This window comes from Cebus imitator, unplaced genomic scaffold (genome assembly GCF_001604975.1).
Source record: "Cebus imitator isolate Cc_AM_T3 unplaced genomic scaffold, Cebus_imitator-1.0 Scaffold445, whole genome shotgun sequence".
Taxonomy (NCBI): Eukaryota; Metazoa; Chordata; class Mammalia; order Primates; family Cebidae; genus Cebus; species Cebus imitator.
Window position 1 is genome coordinate 1,404,446 of NW_016107760.1, and position 17,954 is coordinate 1,422,399.

The 17,954-nt window shown below is 39.3% G+C and overlaps 1 protein-coding gene across 1 annotated transcript in view; it reads right to left on the reverse strand.

Annotated features, from left to right (window-relative positions):
- DOCK11 (dedicator of cytokinesis 11) overlaps positions 1-17,954 on the reverse strand; it is a 191,091-nt gene that overhangs the window by 137,194 nt on the left and 35,943 nt on the right. The window contains 5 exon segments of the mRNA XM_017511236.2: positions 3,385-3,480; positions 4,111-4,180; positions 5,554-5,636; positions 6,790-6,879; positions 6,962-7,078. Of these exon segments, the coding sequence (XP_017366725.1) occupies positions 3,385-3,480; positions 4,111-4,180; positions 5,554-5,636; positions 6,790-6,879; positions 6,962-7,078 (456 nt within the window).

A 17,954-nucleotide genomic window follows, 5' to 3' on the forward strand; every position in this document is an offset into this window, starting at 1 on the left:
AGCAGCTGAGGATGAAGAGAGGCAAAGCAAAGAGCCCAGCTCAGCTGCAGCAAAGCAACAATTAGCTGGAGACGAGTGGCAGCTGTCCCCTTCAGCTGTGGGCTATGTGGTCACCAGGTTGCCTTGGACTCACCACACACTCCATGAATTTATGGCTCCTGCCTAGCCGCTGTTAGTGCTAGAGTTCCCAAGCTCAGAAATAAGAAACACACAAGCTGAACAATCAACTTTTGCCTTATTTGTATTAGTTTCCTGTTCTTGTTGTCATAAATTACTACAAATTTGATGGCTTAAAATAGCACAAACTTATTATCTGACAGTTTCGCAGGTGAAAAGTCTGACATGAGTCTTGCTGGGCTAAAATCAAGGTGTCAGCAGGGCTATATTCCTTTCTGGATGCTGCATGGGATAATCCATTTCCCTGCCTTTTCCCACTTCTAGAAGCTGCCCACATTTCTTGGCCTGTGAATCCTTTCTCTATCCTCAAAGCCAGCAACACAGCATCTCTCTCTGGCCCTGCTTCTGTTCTCACATCTCTTTCCCTGACTGTCCTTTCCTGCCTCCCTCTTCCACTTATGGGATTCTTGAAATTACACTGGGCCCACCCCCATAAGTGAGGATACCCTTCCTCCCGCCAATTAGTGATTTTAATTCTTCTTTGCCACATAAGGGACCATTGACTGGTTCCAGGGATTAAGACATGGACATCTTTGAGAGGCCATCAATTTCTCCTATCACATCAATCAATCAATGTGTATTTCACAAATTATGAAAGAAAGTGTAAAGCATGTGCTTTTTGTTTTATAACATATGGACTCCTAAAAAATGAGTTGTTGTTTGTAAGGCAAATTAAAGCCGAAAGGTATTAAACTGAAGGAATCTGTGGTAAATTATTCTGTAAAGATATTAATTTCCTAACATCTTGTTTTATGGATCCAGATTTTGGGACATTTACTTAACGTGGGGCTAAGGCTTGAGTGTGGGTAAAACCATCATTCTTTCATGCATTTATTTATTTATTTTAGAGACAGCATCTTATTCTGTCACCCAGGCTGGAGTGCAGAGGTGCAATCATAGTTCACTGCAGCCTCGAAATCCTGGGCACAAGTGATCCTCCTGCCTTGGCCTCCCAAAGTGCTGGGATTATAGGTGTGAACTCCCTGCCTATTCTTATTCAAGTATTTTGAGAATGTGTGGGAAGGGAAATGCAGTCAAAAACTATACAACCATATTCTGATAATCCACAGAGAAACGTAACTTTCACACATACATTTCTGAACCTGATCACTCTGGTAGAAAATATATTTTAATAAAACCTTGAGTCTCATTCAGCTGGTGAGCACTGATAGTATACTGGTTAAGAGCACAGGATGGATAAAGAAAATGTGGCACATCTACACCATAGAATACTATGCAGCCATAAAAAAAGGATGAGTTCATGTCCTTTGCAGGGACATGAATGAAGCTGGAGACCATCATTCTCAGCAAACTAACACAAGAACAGAAAACCGAACACCACATATTCTCCCTCATAAGTGGGAGTTGACAAATGAGAACACATGGACACAGGCAGGGAAACATCACACACCAGGGCCTGTTGGGGGGTAGGGAGCAAGGGGAGGGATAGCATTAGGAGAAATACTTAATATAGATGATGGGTTGATAGGTGCCACAAACCACCATAGCACATGTATACCTATGTAACAAACCTGCACGTTCTGCACATCTATCCCAGAACTTAAAGTATTAAAAAAAAAAAAAAAAAGAGCATAGGTTCTGACATCAGCCTACCTAGGTTCAAATCCTACCTCTGAAAACTTGGAGCTATGTGACCTTGGGTTAATTACTGAATTTCTCTGAGCTTCGCTTTCTATATCTGCAAACTAAGAATAATTACCAGTATCTATTGCATAGGGCTGCCATGAGAATTAAACGAGATACACAATATAAAACACCCAGTATGGTGCCTGGTACATATTAAGTCCTCAATAAATGGGTTCTCTCATTATCACCACTTGCTGAGGCCCATGCTTAGGTGCAGGAGATATACAGGAAGCATCTACAACTTGGACTCATTATTTTCAGGGATTGAAAATGAAAGCAAGAACAGGACATGATCACCAAAGGGAAGGCAGCAGGCAAAATATTAAATTAAGATAAAATTTGAGTCTTCCCTGGGTAGATACCCATGGTTTCTACTTGCAGCCTGTGCAAAAGATAGAATGACCTTCAATACTTAATGCAACTGTGAATCATCGTCAGAAAACCACATGATCTTATATTAAATATCTGAAAGAACAGTTATATTTGGTATCAGAGCATAATTTGTTTTTTTGCTCAGAATCCTCATGTAGCTTGTTTTCCTTTTGGATTTTAATGGCTCTTTACAGCCTCCCAAATAAGTGAACCTCATGTCCAACCTGTTCAAGGCTCTGCACAATGTTATCCTTTTTTAAAAAAAAATTATTTATGTATTTATTTTTGAGATACAGTCTCCCTCTGTTGCCCAAGCTGGAGTACAGTGATGCCATCTTGGCTCACTGCAACCTCTACCTCCTGGGCTCAAGGGATTTTCCCAGGCTCAAGGGATTCTCCCACCTCAGCCTTTTGAGTAGCTGGGACTACAGGTGTGTACTATCATGTCTGGCTAATTTCTGTATTTTTTTTTTTTCTGTAGAGATGGGGTTTCACCATGTTGTACAGGCTGGTCTTGAACTCCTGACCTCAAGCAATCCACCCCCCTCGGCCTCCCAAAGGAGGAGGGACTACAGATGCGAGGTACTGCACCCAGTCCAATTTTATCCTTTTCAAACATTTCAACTTTTATCTCACATAAACCCCTTATGCAAACTCACTATACTGCCAAACTACAAAACTTTCTAGTTAGGCTGTTCTGACTGCACCAAAGTACTGCTTTCTGTAGTAGCTAAAGTAGTATATTTCTTGTCTAGTCTACAGGCTGAAATCAGGAACCCCATCTTAGATATCTACGTATTTCCCCATAGTGCCTAATACGTAATAAGTATCTAATTAATATTTGCTAAAGAAATGTATTACCTGTCCTTCTACTCATTAAGATCATTTCTACAAATGAACCTTTGATGTCCTTTTTTTCAAAGCTATTTTCCTCATTCAACTGACAGCTTCCTTTTTAAACATCCTGATTCACCAGATAATCATTACATTTATTTAAAAAGTTGCACTTCCAAATTTATCCTCATGTTTTAGATTTTTTAAATTCCATACATCTGTGAGAATCCTCTCCTTAAAGCCTTACTTTATTTTTTTTTGCTAGGGCTCTTTATAAAATAAATATTGTTTCCAGATAGGCTGCTTATACCAATATCCTTAAAATGATAGAATAATATAATAACTACTTCCTACCTTCATGGTTACTGTGATGGTGCTATTTACATTTGCTTTATGCAACCAGCCTTGTTTTATCACACCACCCTTCTGAGAACATAAAGAAGATGAGTCCTGAAATAGAATAAAAATTATCAGTAAAACAACAGCCAGTCTGACATCTAGTTAGCCAAACATTTAGGGGCACAGAATGAGGCCCTCCCCCATTTCCTGATTAAAACATAAAGTCCCCTCTTCCCCATGAGGATTTAAAATAGTTGACTGTAGAATGAAAGGCTCTGTGCTATGCATACAGTAGGCACTCAGTATTTACTGAATAGTATGGGCTCTCTTCTGGGAAAGTCTTCTGTATTATGTAAACAGTCGAACTGCACCTCAAAATGTCACAGATATCTGGGCCGTCTGTCCCAAGAGAAATCTGTCAGGCAGCAGAGTCCAGATGAATCACCATTCCACATGCCCAACTTGAGAAAAGCAACTCCACGAGCATGTCCCACAGGTGGGGGAACATGTTTATGTGCAAATCACAGCCCCTCTCACTTGATTTTTTCCCTAAACCCTACTTGGAAATACAGCAATTAAAAAAAAAAATTAAAAAGCACTCAGTTGGAAAGCTGGCCACAGGTCATTCCAAAACAATTATTCCCTTCATATTTTCTCAAGAAATTCCCTTTGAAATCTTTTCCAGCAAAGTGACTGTGAAAAAACTAGCACAGTTACCCTCACTGTTGCCCTCATTCTTACCTCATCTTTCTCACAGTCTTCATCTATCTCAAATACATGATTAGGAATCTTTTCTGGTCTCAAAGATTTGCTGAAAATATAAGAGAACTGTCTTAGACAACAGAACAGACCAAGAAACAAACAAACAAAAACCAGAAACACAACAATAATGACAACAACAGATAAAGCAAGATGAGCAGACTTCTCTCTTTCACAAAGAAGAAAAAGCCAAGACATCCTATTCTCCTTTCCAAATTCAGATTCTCCCCTTTGAGTAAACTTACTGTAAGTTTTTGTTTCTATAAAGACTCCCACATATGCGGCCAGCAGCAAAGACATTAACTAAGCCCAGAAACTCAGGGAGGGCAGAAGTTGCTAAGGAACCTGTGCCAGAGCTGTTACCTTTTCCTTCCCTGGGTCAAAAAGCAGGCCAGGCACCGTGGCTCACGCCTGTAATCCCAGCACTTTGGGAGGTCGAGGCAGGTGGATCACCTGAGGTCAGGAGTTTAAAACCAACCTGGCCGACATGGTGAAACTCCGTCTCTATCAAAAATACAAAAAAATTAGTCGGGTGTGGTGGCAGGCACTGGTAATCACAGCTACTCGGGAGGCTGAGGTCGCTTGAACCTGGGAGGCGGAGGTTGTGGTGAGACAAGATCATGCCACCTGCACTCCAGTCTGGGTGACAGAGTGAGACTCTGTCTCAAAAAGAAAAAAAGAAGTAACACAGTATAATTCTGGTTCTTCCATTTGTTTGTTGTATGACCTTGGACTGGTCATTTTAGGACTCTTGTTTCGTTTTTCTTTTTTTTCCCAAGGATCATGCCATCATATAGGACTCAATTTTCATCTCTTGGAAAATGCTCTGAAAACTACAAAAAGCTACACAAATGTCTTATTCCTCTGCTATTTGTTCCAAAAACATTTCTCATATGACATCCTGTGAACTATCAGTACTGGAGATGAGAAAATGGAGAGCTCAAACAGGTTAAGTGACTAAGTCATGATCATCAAGCTAGCAGGTGGCAGAAATAAGATTTGAACCCCAACGGTCTGGCTCCTGGGCCAGTGTGCTCATGCCAATCCTTCAATGCAACTGAAAGAGATGCACTTTTTTCAAGGGATGTCTGGGTTCATCAAACTGAACTAATTATCATCAAGCTTTTTTACTGACACTACTGGAAAATGCTCACTACATTATCCACCATCAGCCAAATTTTAGTTTATGATCAATACAGGTTCACTAAAGCCAAAAAGTAAGCTCTCATACATTTTGGAAAGCATTTCAAAGAGGAAAGTTAAAACATTCAGTTAACGAAAACACTGAAGTTAACCAAACATGCAGGTTATTTGAAGTTTGGCTTTATTACAAATTATAACTGAAAGGTTTCACAAGTGGTTTTCAAAAGGTAAAAAAGCTTAATAATTCTCCTGCTGCATGTTTCCCTGGAATGCTAAACTTACCATGGCAACATTCGAAAGTCCCCAGAGAAGTCCTCATATTTGTAGTTTACCACGTGCCAATCTGTGCTGTAGGTTTTAATACACTGAAAGAAAATAGGAATCTTGAATTCGAAACATAGGAAAAGTACATATATATCCACTTTTTAAAAGTACTGGTACTATGCTGACAGGCTTTTTAAAACCATCTGGTGTAATCCCAGCACTTTGGGAGGCCGAGGCGGGCAGATCACCTGAGGTCGGGAGTTCGAGACTAGCCTGGCCAACAAGGTGAAACCCCATCTCTACTAAAAATGCGATAATTAGCTGGGCATGGTGATGCACATCTGTAATCCCAGCTACTCGGGAGGCTGAAGCAGGAGAATTGCTTGAACCCCGGAGGCAGAGGTTGCAGTGAGCCAAGATTGCATCATTGCACTACAGCCTAGGTGACAGAGCAAGGCTTCATCTCCAAAAAAAACCCCCACTATTTGGGAATTATTGGTACTGGGATCTTCCTTTATGGATTAACTCTGTCTCTCTTACCCAGTTGGTGGCAATAAATCCAAAGTCATATGCCCTTTGAATACTCTGACTCTCAGTCCAAAGAGTATTCAAATCCAAAAGAAAAACACTGAGGTCATATGCACCGTGTGGAAATGTTTAAGCTTTATCAGCTGCATCACATCATATAGACTTGTTATTTAGGCCAAATTAATGTTAGTAATTTTATTTTACCTTTACATTAAAGGAAGACTACTTTAAATATTTTACATTTATTTATTTATAAATAGGTTACAAATATATATATACAAATACTATATGTGTGTGTGTGTGTGTGTGTATATATATATATATATTTTTTTTTTTTTTTTTTTTTTTTTTTTTTTTTGTTTTTTTTTTTTTTTTTTTTTTCCTGAGATGGAGTCTCGTTCTTGTTGCCCAGGCTGGAATGTAGTGGCGTGATCTCGGCCCACTGCAACCTCTGCCTCCTGGGTTCAAGCGATTCTCCTGCCTCAGCCTCCCAAGTAGCTGAGATTACAGGCACCCACCACCACACCCGGCTAACTTTTGTATTTTTAATAGAGATGGGGTTTCATCATCTTGGCCAGGGTGGTCTTGAACTCCTGACCTCATGATCCACCCACCTCGGCCTCCCAAAGTGCTAGGATTACAGGTGTGAGCCACCACGCCCAGCCAAATATTGTATATATTTTAAATACATGAAGAATATTCTTCTGTGGACTTTGAGTCTCTCACCTCTTTGACAAATAAACTCTGGGCCCTCTTTTCAGCATCTTCTGGTACAGTGGACTGCACCGTTCTGCGCTGACGACCTATCACCGAGATCTAGAACACAAAGGACATTCTTGCTATAAGAGCTGGCTTGGAAAATAGGGGTTTTTCTTTAAAGAAGTGCGTGTGAACTCACAGAGATATCTTCCATGGGAAACATAAGCAGATCTCTGAGGGGGTCGCTGTAAATCTGGGTTTTTCTTTGGGCGATAACATTCTCATAGTCCAGGGGCTCAACAATTTTGGCCTTTTCCTTTATAAGAGACAAAAACAAAGTTATTATAGTCAAACGCACAAGTTAAATTCCCTTCTATGTACTAAAGATACATTACTTCACAAAAGAAGGGATTACTGATACTTTTAAGTACTTAATGGAGACACTTTCACACTTCATAGCTAGACACACACCCCAAACATATACATACACACACAGACATTCCCTTGCTAAAGATAAAGAGTTCTGGCTAGGCATGGTGGCTCACGCCTGTAATCCCAGTACTTTGTGAGGCTGAGGCAGGTGGATTGCTTGAGCCTCGGAATTAGAGAACAGCTTGGGCAACGTGGGAAAACCCCATCTCAACAGAAAGTACAAAAATTAGCTGGTTGTGGTAGTGCATGCCTATAGTCCCAGCTGCTCGGGAGGCTGAGGCAGGAGGATCACTTCAGCCTGGGAGGTCGAGGCTGCAGTGATCCATGATTGTGCCACTTATACCGGGTTGCCAGAGCGAGACTCTGTCTCCAAAAACAAAACAACAACAAAAAAGTTCTGGAGAAATACAATTGTGTTATTCTGCTTATCTGTGTACCTTCTAAAAATTATTGAATTTTAAGTAAAACAAAAAAATGGTATACTTGGAAGTCTGCCTGTTGGTATTTACTGCATCTGCACTACTCTATGGGCAACTTTGGGGGAGAAAGTATCAACATTCATGTTCCTACCCTATACCAGTGACACTGTCCCATGGGCGTACTAACTGCCAGCATAGCTGGGGCAGGCATAAGTACTAGATAGAGATGCTTGATCCCATGGGCAGGTTATGAAAAGGTGAGGTTCAAGGTGACAAAATCAGTGGATCCCTGCTGGACTTTTAGGCAAGCTGGTCACTGATAGTAGGGCCCAGCCTGAAGCTAAAGTAAGTAGAAGCAGGGTCAGTCATGCTAAGAAAGCCAGGATGTAACATAATAAGCATAATGATAAAGTTCACATGTACTGAGCCCTTTCTATATGCCAGGTACTATGCTAAGCACTTTCTGTACATTTTTTCATGTAATACTCACAGCAACCTATGAAACAGGTTGAATCATTATCCCCATTTTACAGATGAGGAGACCCTGGGCCTAACTCAGGTTGAGTAACTTGCCTGTCTTTATAACTGGAATTCAAATGCAGATCTGTGACTGCAAAGGCTCTGCTTTCTTCCCCCTCAGAAATACATAAAGACAGCTCCCATTTCTGTACACCCATGGGTGACCCTGCAGCTGTGTGTATACATGCAACGGACCTCAACATCTATCATCATTAGTTTTTACTGTCACAGGTGTGCATGTCATAAGACCCAACTCCCAAAGCTATATGAGGTGACCCTGACTTCCACTGGCCATCACTACTGTACTGCATCCACAGCTCATGCACCCACAGCTGTCACATGTGCACAGCACCAGCCCTGACCCCTGCAACAGCAGAGGGGAGAAAAAGAAGAAAGAAATATACCAAGATTCTCATGTACATGGTACTGAACTGGGAATGGGATCCCACTATTTATCTTCCTATCATTTTTTTCCTTCATTGAACTTACCACAATCTGATATACCATCTATGTCACCTCTCTGACTATTTAAGGGCAGAGATTTTTAAAAATTTGTTTACTGCTTTAACCACAGCACCTATAATAACCTGGCACATGGTAGGCATCTAGTCATTAATTGCTGATGAACTTTGAGATACTCAAATTCAACAAGAGCCATGTCTCAACACACTATTCTAAACCAAGCTGGGCAGACAGTAGCAATTTTTAATGATGATGTTTTATATAAAATTATTTCCTTAAAATTTTCTAATAAAAACTGTATTAAAAAACTCAAATGTAATTTATATTAAGACTTAATATTATAATAGAATTGGGGTTATACTTGTATTTGTGTACATAGTATCTTAAGTAATCTCTAGTAACACTACATCCATAGAAGCCTTTGAGAATAGTTTTTACACATGGTCAAAACAGGTCACAGCTATACCCAATTTCCATATCTGAAGGACATCTCAGAGTTTCCTGTAGAAGATTGCTTAGAAAGATTAACGTAAACCACTCTGACCAATGACGTCAGTGTTCAACAAGTTTAAAAGATCCTAACAAAGATATGCTTTATTTCAAGTCTTAAATTTGTATTTGTAGACCCATGTCTACAAAGATCAAAGCAAGTCGATCATCCTTCTCATGTCTGCAAATACTACTGCAAAATGAGTTGAAATAAAAGAAAAAATCCTGTTTGAGGAATTCAGGTTTTCTGAAAGGAAAATCTGACCCCTTTCAGCCATACCTACTGTGTTTCCATGGACTCAAACAAAAGGAAACTGACTGCATCTTCTAGCTCTAACACTCACAGTCTGAGACCAATTTCTCAGAGAAGTTGAATGAATAAAGTCCTATCAAAGAAAGCAAGCTAGAGGCACTAAAAATAATCTAAGTCTTGCTTTTTGTGCCAACTATTTCCCTAGTACGGATTGTAAAAACAGTCCTCAAATTTCAATGTTTCACCTGTTGAATCTGTCAACTTCTCTGTACAATAATTTCACAAGTATGTACTTCAAATATATTTGAAAAAGAAAAAAAAAAAATAAAGAAAATCCCCCTTCAGCTTTCTTTTTCTTTCTTTTCTTTTTTTTTTTTTTTTTTTTTTTTTTTTTTTTTTTTTTTTTTTTTTTTGAACTGGAGTTTTGATCTTGTTGCCCAGGCTGGAGTGCAATGGTGCAATCTCAGCTCACTGCAACCTCCACCTCCCGGGTTCAAGTGATTCTCCTGCCTCAGCCTCCTGAGTAGCTGGGATTACCGGCGTCTGCCACCACACGCAGCTAATTTTTCTATTTTTAGTAGAGATGGGGTTTCACTGTGTTGGTCAGGCTGGTCTTGAACTCCTGACCTCAGGTGATCCACCCGCCTCAGCCTCCCAAAGTGCTGGGATTACAGGCATGAGCCACCATGCCTGGCCCTCCTTCACCTTTCTAATGTAGCTCCAAATTAATATGAAAAGAATATGTCAAAATGAATCACTGTTTATTTTTTTAATGTATGGGGTACAAAGTGGTGTTATGATTTTTAATACAATGTAGAATGATTAAATTAAGCTAATTATCATGTCTGTCACCTCAAATATTTAAAATTTCTTGTGATGAGAACATCAGAAGTTCATTCTTAGTGATAAGATGTACAGTACTCAACTATTAGGTATATTCAGCATGCTATACTATTGCTCTCAAAAAAACAAAACTTATTCTCCCTGTTTAACTGAGACTTTGTATTCCACCATTGACCATCACCTCCCCAGTGCCTCCAGCCCCCACCCTCTGGTAACTACCATTCTATTCTCAGCTGGTATGAGTTCAATTGCTTTAGATTTCACATATAAGTGAGATCATGCAGTATTTGTCTTTCTCTATCTGACATATTTCACTTAGTGTAATGTTCTCCAATTCCTGAATCACTCATTTATTTAAATGTATAGTGTATACCTTCTAAAAATAAAACACAGCTTGCCACATATTTTGAAGGTCATATATTTATGTTATAGAAAACAAGGTTTCACTTTTCATTTAAAACTGATTAAGCATTCTGGGTCTTCATGCCTACTTCCTTTGTCAGGGGTAGCTCAATTGCAGAAAAGTTAGGGTGGCTATTCTGGGTCCCACAAAGCTTCCCCTAATACAAGATTTAGGCCTGTGAATCAGGATTCATCTCTCCAAGAAGAAGGATGAGAAGAGACTCAACCCTACATTTCCCTTCCAGTAGGATTCAGTTATAACTCTGCAGTCATCAGAGACAAAGAAAACCTTTGACCTATAAAATTACAATGATTTCATGGTGGCTCTGCCCAGCAGTCTCCATCATATCCCCTATCTAACTTTCCCATTCAGCTTTCTCATTATATTATTAGACTTATACATAAAAGCTTCTGCCACACTCAAAGAGGGTCTTTCTTTCAGGTTTGTAATTTATCCTTTCTGCCAGTTTCAACACTGATTGGCCTGCAAAGGTGCTTTTACATAACTCCAAAAACCCATTACAATAAATGGTACTTGATAAACATTCAAGTAATAGCAACTTCTATATAGTTCTGGAGTAGTGCTAAGTAAAAGGCGAAGGCATTTATGCAATCTGGAGAGAAATGAGCATATGCTTCAGTCTTCTTTCCATAAGTAGTGACAGGAAAACCGTCAACCTAAATTTGGAACTGACTCAGTTTTCACTGTGGGGAAATCAAAACAAAACAAAATTTGTTCTTGAAAGTTTTCATTTACTGACTCCTAAGCTTTCTTGAATAACCTGTTAATGTATATTTGTTAATTCATTTCAAGATCACTTTGCAATCTTAAGAAAACACTTTCATACACATTCTGTTACCAAATGCTTGTCAAGTAGACAATGAAAGTACCATCATTTCAACTTTATACATCAAGAAACTGGCTCGGAGGACTAAGTTCACCTGTCTACATTAGGAGCTGAACCAGGACTCAAACCCAGGTCTCCCAACTCCTGATCCTTTTTCTTTTATTATTAGTTTCCCAAATGCAACCTATTTATATATAATCCTCATATTTGCCATGCCATCTGTATTATCATTTACTTCATATTTTTCTTCAAATCAAATATCTTCACTGAAAACATTTATTGAAAAAGAAAGCTTCATATCCCCCCACAAAGGAGAATAAATCGCATTTTTCTAATCTCTAGTAAAATTAAAATGCTAATTTTGGTACCATGGTGTGGAACATAGTAAACTTTTCCATTGCTTACTCAGGCCACTAAGGACTAAATCTCAGTGAACTTTCTATGTGCAAACTCTACAAATGGGAAGAAATGCACAGCTCCACAAATTGAGATAACTCTATTTCTAATATAGGTGGAAAGGACAGATACCAAAAAAGGAACTTGTCAGAATAGATTGAGTTGCAGTCCACTTCCTGGCACAAAGAAAAGAAACAATGGATCCTAACTGAGGGTCATTAACAGCATCACCACTTCGGCTTTACAATTTTGTGGTGGTTCCCATACATTCGCAATACAGGATGACTGACCTATCATCATCATAACTCTATGTGTATGAATATAAAACCATGCTTGCAATACTAAAATAAATACATAAAAATATACATGCATGCATATATTCAACCATCCAACCACTCATGTAGCCAAAAGCACATTTGACTAGCGAACATGTTTATGTTATCATTATAAATGTGTAAGACACAAGAAAAATCACATAGTATTTCTCTATAAGCAATACAAAATGAGCCTGGGTTACTTCTGCTTAAATATCATACCAAAGGTCATGAGTTTACCGGTAAATCTTTCACTATAGAAGCTAGTTTTCCTTAAGAATTCTAAGAATGTCTCTTCTGCAAGTCTGAAGTGAACACTGGCTTTACAGAATGTCTCCTTTATCACACTGGGAGGGATACCAGAAAGCAGGCAGAAAGCTTAGCAGTAGGGCACAGGGCCAATTCAAAAACATCCCCGTGCCACCACTCCACCACTACCACCATCCCATCCTCCAAATTCAGTTTCAGCACAAGGAGGAACATGGCAACTACTGGTTTCAGAAAGAGAATGATGTAGCCCAAATGTTCTTTTGTGCAGTATTGCAGTCAGACTACAGTTTCAATGACATCTAAGCATTTTCTTATGAAAAATAACAGTCTTCAGATAGAAGTAGCACACTCAAAATGAGGTGAGTCTCTCCTTCCCATGATTTCTCCACCGCCTTCACTTAGGAATTTATTCAGACCCTCTAGTCATTCAGCTCTCCTTTCCTCCCAGACATTTGTAGCAGAGGCTAGAGTGCTTTCTCCAGAGAGCATCTTAAAATAACACTGCACTCAAAATGGCCACTGGGGGCATGCCATTTCCGGCAGCACAGAAAACAAAGTGAGTTCAGCATAAAGATGCCATTTATTTAGTTCCTACTGAGGTTCAGGCCCTGTGCTAGCCCCTGGTAATGCAGAGGTGAAAAAAAAACAGACTTTGCCCTTGAGAAGTTCACAGTCTAGTAGGAAAGACAGATAAACCCAAGATGTGAGAGCTGATCACAGACTATTGTAACTTCTATGCATCTATCATGCCCTCCGATAGCCATATCTTCTTCCAAGAAAGGAACTGTACAAGCGTGTTTGCACACTAAAGTGTGTGAGTTCATCTATTCCCCATTAGATCAATCAGAAGAATTTCATCATATCAGTTTATGTGGTCTCAGATCATTTCATCTTGCCTCCTACTTTTATTCATAAACCCTGTAAGATCAGAGACTGGTAACTGTCAAGAGTGGTGTGTGACTATGAGGAGAAGCAAAAGTTGTGTTATGATTCACAGAAGTGAGAGATGCCACCACTGTAGACTAGAGACTTCTAGAGGGGAACCTTATACAGCAAGGTAACAATGGAACCAAAACTGTAAGGAATTTTTTTTTTTTTTTTTTTTTGAGACAGGGTCTCACTCTGTTGCCCAGGATGAAGTGTAGTAGTTTGATCACAGCTTACTGCAGCCTCAAACTCCCTGGGTTCAGGCAATCCTCCCACCTCAGCCTCCCAAGTAGCTGGGTCTACAGGCGCATGCCACCATATCAGGCTAATTTTTGTATTTTTTATAGAGATAGGGTTTCACCATGTTGCCCAGGCTGCTCTCAAACTCCTGAGCTCAAGTGATCATGATCCACCCACCTCGACCTCCCAAAGTGCTGGAATTACAGGTGTAAGCCACCATGTCCAGCCTGTAAGAAGTTTCTTCATAAGGTTCAAATAAAGAGTACTTGACTTTATTATGACCCTGTTTGTTCTAAATGTGACCATCTTTCACCAGCTCATCTCTTTGTCTCTTCCCCAGTAGGAACTCTAGCTACTGAAGGAGCTTTGCATAACCACAATCTAATGATGTTGTCGGGCAGGGGGGCAGTGGACATATTTTTGATTAGCACAACCCAACTTGGCAAAATAGGCATGAACATCTTTTCATAAAGATTATTTTTCAGGGAAAAACCTTGGCATAAGAATCTAAATACAAACTGCATTCAGGACACTGACCCTTCTTAAGGCAAACAGCTAAGGGAAAAGTCATACTTTCCATGAGACCTGTGGGTTATGTTTATTACCAACCCACCCTTGGCTCACCTGATTCTTATGATAGCATAACCTTCCTCGCTCCCCAACAGCCCTTATTTTCTTTCCCATCTATTGTGGCATTTACTCATATATAACGCTCTCTGGATACTTAACTGCTTTTGGGGTGGTTTACTAAGTCTCCTAGGCAGGATCAAAAACACTGGGTGGGTCAGGAAATGGTGCCTTGTACTTTCTCTTACCACTTACATTAAGCATTGCTGTATACCCGGTTAAGCATTTTATACCTATGATCTCGTTTAGTTCTCCCCCACGTCCTGTGAGAGGTTATTTTATTATGCCCATTTTACAGATGAGGAAATTGAGACTTAGGCAGGTCCAGTGTCACATATTTGTGGAGCTGGGATTCAAATCTTTATCTGATGGACTCCTGAACCAGTGCTCTTAACTATGATCCACATAAACTTTTATGCACTGAACTTAACAAAAGGAAACCATTTTCTCAGCTCCTACCATGTTTTATTTCCTTGAACGAACTTTGCATTTTAGGATTTTCTAAAACTTACTCAAACTACACTATCATTCTTACCAAAGTGAGATCTTACCTTCTTATAGCCTCATGATGCTGAACATGACTGGCTTAGAGAGCTTGTAATGTAATTGGATAAGGAGTTTTGCATTTCTGAAGCTGTTGCTTCCAATTTAGCATTTGCCATCAATGAGTAGGGATTAGCACCTTAGGTCTTTTACTTGGGGAAAGGAGTTGGTAGATTCAACTTCAAGTGGTTAAGAATCAAATTACAAAAAAAACAACAGTAGGCTATTGTCAAGGGCCCATGTCTAATGCACCTCAATATCCTTCATACAACTGAGCAGAGAGCCCTGAGAACTACAAAGCCAAAAGCTTTTCTGTAAGGATAACCAGCTGAATAGTACAAAGAGACTGATCTTACACATATGCCTTCCAAGCCAAAATGGCAGCACACAAGAAGGGCAAGTTGTTGCTGATGCTTTCAGAATTAAATTTTCAGTTCCCAGCTTTTATTTAGGAACAACAACTTACTGTTCTAAGAATCAGCGAAATACGACGTCGAAGGCCTTTAAATCTAACATAGAAACATTGAGGAAAAATAAAACCCATTTTTCCCTTAGAGTTTTAGAATAGGAAAGAAATTGTTTTAATTGCCAAATTATTTCCCTGTTCCAAGTCTATTTAACTATTTACAGAAACTGGAGAGCTATTTTTAAAAACTTACAAAGAATTTACTTTAAAAAATTCAAGAAACAAATAAGACTATATACTATGTGATAAGTTCACACTCAGTTAACAAATGTTTCTCATTACAGCCAGTTCAAATATTATGCAAATAATCTCGATTATCTACAAATGAATAAATAGAATTTTGATGAACTTTCTACCCCAAAACTCAATTTAGCCCAAACTTTACTCAACAAACTGGTTGACAGGCAGGAAAACTGATTTGAATTCAATTCCTCCTGGTTTTTTTGTGTTCACTCTGTGCTAACAAGCATTTAGATGACTCAAAAGTAAAACAAAAAGAGGTTTAAGAAATGAAAAGAAAGGCTTGAATAAATTGAGAAACTCTAAAGCGCCTTTTTAAAATTAGAATATTTTTTCTATTCTTTAGTACACCATTATTGACAGAAAGAAAAAATTTTGCCTTGGATATACATAATGACCTTCTAAAAAATCAAAGAATTTAACAAGCTCCCAAAGACACATACAAATTATTGCAAATAATTCATTCCTGCAAGGAGAAATTAGATTGCACTCATTCTATGCCTATCAACTAATTTATTAGTTGGATCTTAGTGCTCACCTTAAACTTGTAAGAAATCTCTTTTTCCAGAGTTTTATAAACAGAACTCTAATCTACCTTTCTTTCTTAAGCAGAAAAAACTGTAAAGTGCACAGGCATACTATAGGTAAGTGGATTTAGCCATCGAAATCACTTACATTCCATAAAACATAACCTTCTGATAAGGTCCTGTTTGTATCATCTGAACACAGTAGCATAAACTTATTCCATTAGAGAAGCTCATTAATCTATAAAGCAACCACACATTATTTCCATACTGTATCTGACAATCTGTCTACCCATCTCATTAATTTGCTCTTGACAATGGAGTAAAGAAAACTGACGGACTCTAGTTTGAAAATCAACCTTGATAGGGACAAAAATGCACCTTTCTACAAATGTTTTAGTTTTTCATAATCTATCATATTGAAACTACCCATTAATTGAAATTATCTCTACCTTGTTTGAGCCCACCAATATTTTAGGTTTATACAACTGCATAAGATAATATATTCTAAAAGTTAGTAAGGCCAGGCACAGTGGCTCACACCTGTAATCCTAGCACTTTGGTAGACCATGGCGGGCGGATAACCTGAGGTCAGAAGTTTGAGACCAGTCTGGCCAAAATGGTGAAACCCTGTCTCTATTAAAAATACAAAAATTAGCCGGGCGCGGTGGCTCAAGCCTGTAATCCCAGCACTTTGGGAGGCCAAGGCAGGCGGATCTCTTGAGTCCAAGACTAGCCTGGTTAACATGGCGAAAACCTGTCTCTACTTTAAAAAACAAAAAAAAATACAAAAATTAGCTGGGTGTGGTGGTAGGCACCTATAATCCCAGCTACTCGAGAGGCTGAGGCAGGAGAATTGCTTGAACCCGGGAGGCGGAGGTTACAGTGAGCCAAGACCATGACATTGCACTCCAGCCTGGGCAACAAGAGCAAAACTCCATCTCAAAAAATACTACTAATAAATAAATAAATAAGTAAATAAAAGCTATGTAAAGTAAATAAGTGATAGCTCCTTTGACTTCTCTTAAGTTTACCTCTTTAAAATGTCAGGAGATGCTCCACCTTGTGGTATAATATTTCAGGATATGGTGAGGTGATTTCTGTTTATCCTGTCTATCCCACTTGTGACTAAACAGACACACCTTCTTCAGCTAGGTTTTCTTGGTGAGGTGAGGCAGGTGTCTACAGATGGCTGCCAAAAAGCCCTTCCTGATCATGCCCTGAATTTTACTGTTCTATCAGCCCTAACACACCCTGGTCCTCCATTGCTCCTATGTAGCTTTAGTCAAGTTTAATTAAGTTTACAGCACACTCTCCTATTAATAAGTTGTAATTATTTTCCCAATTCTTGTCTCTCTAGAAACTCATCTGTCACTTTCTTGTCCATGTTCTATAGCTTTATAGGGCCTCACTGTGTGAAAGCTCCTATTGCTTAGCCTCTCTCTATCCTTAGAAAGAGTGTTAAGTCAGACCAGCATCCCTTGGGTCTTTAGCTTTTTTTAAACATCCTCCTCTGAAACAAAAAAGCCTTCCCTATCTATAATCTTTATATTCTTCAAGTCAATTCCCTTCCCTATGACAAATCCCCTATCACCAGAGATACCCCTTGAAAGAAGTCTTAGGAGTTGACCTCTATGAAAGGCTTTTTGACTGTTTTAATCTTGAGGTGATGAAAATGTTCTAAAATTGTGGTGATGACTTCACATATCTTTGAATATACTGAAAATGAAAATATACACTTCAGCTGGGCATGGTAGGTCACACTCGTAATCCCAGCACTTTGGGAGGCCTACACGGACGTATCACCTGAGATCAGGAGTTCGAGACCAGCCTGGCCATCATGGCAAAACCCACATCTACTAAAAATACAAAAAATTAGCCGGGCGTGCTGGCGGGCACCTGTAATCCTAGCTACTTGGGAGGCTGAGGCAGAAGAATCGCTTGAACCCGGTAAGCGGAGGTTGCAGTAAGCCAAGAT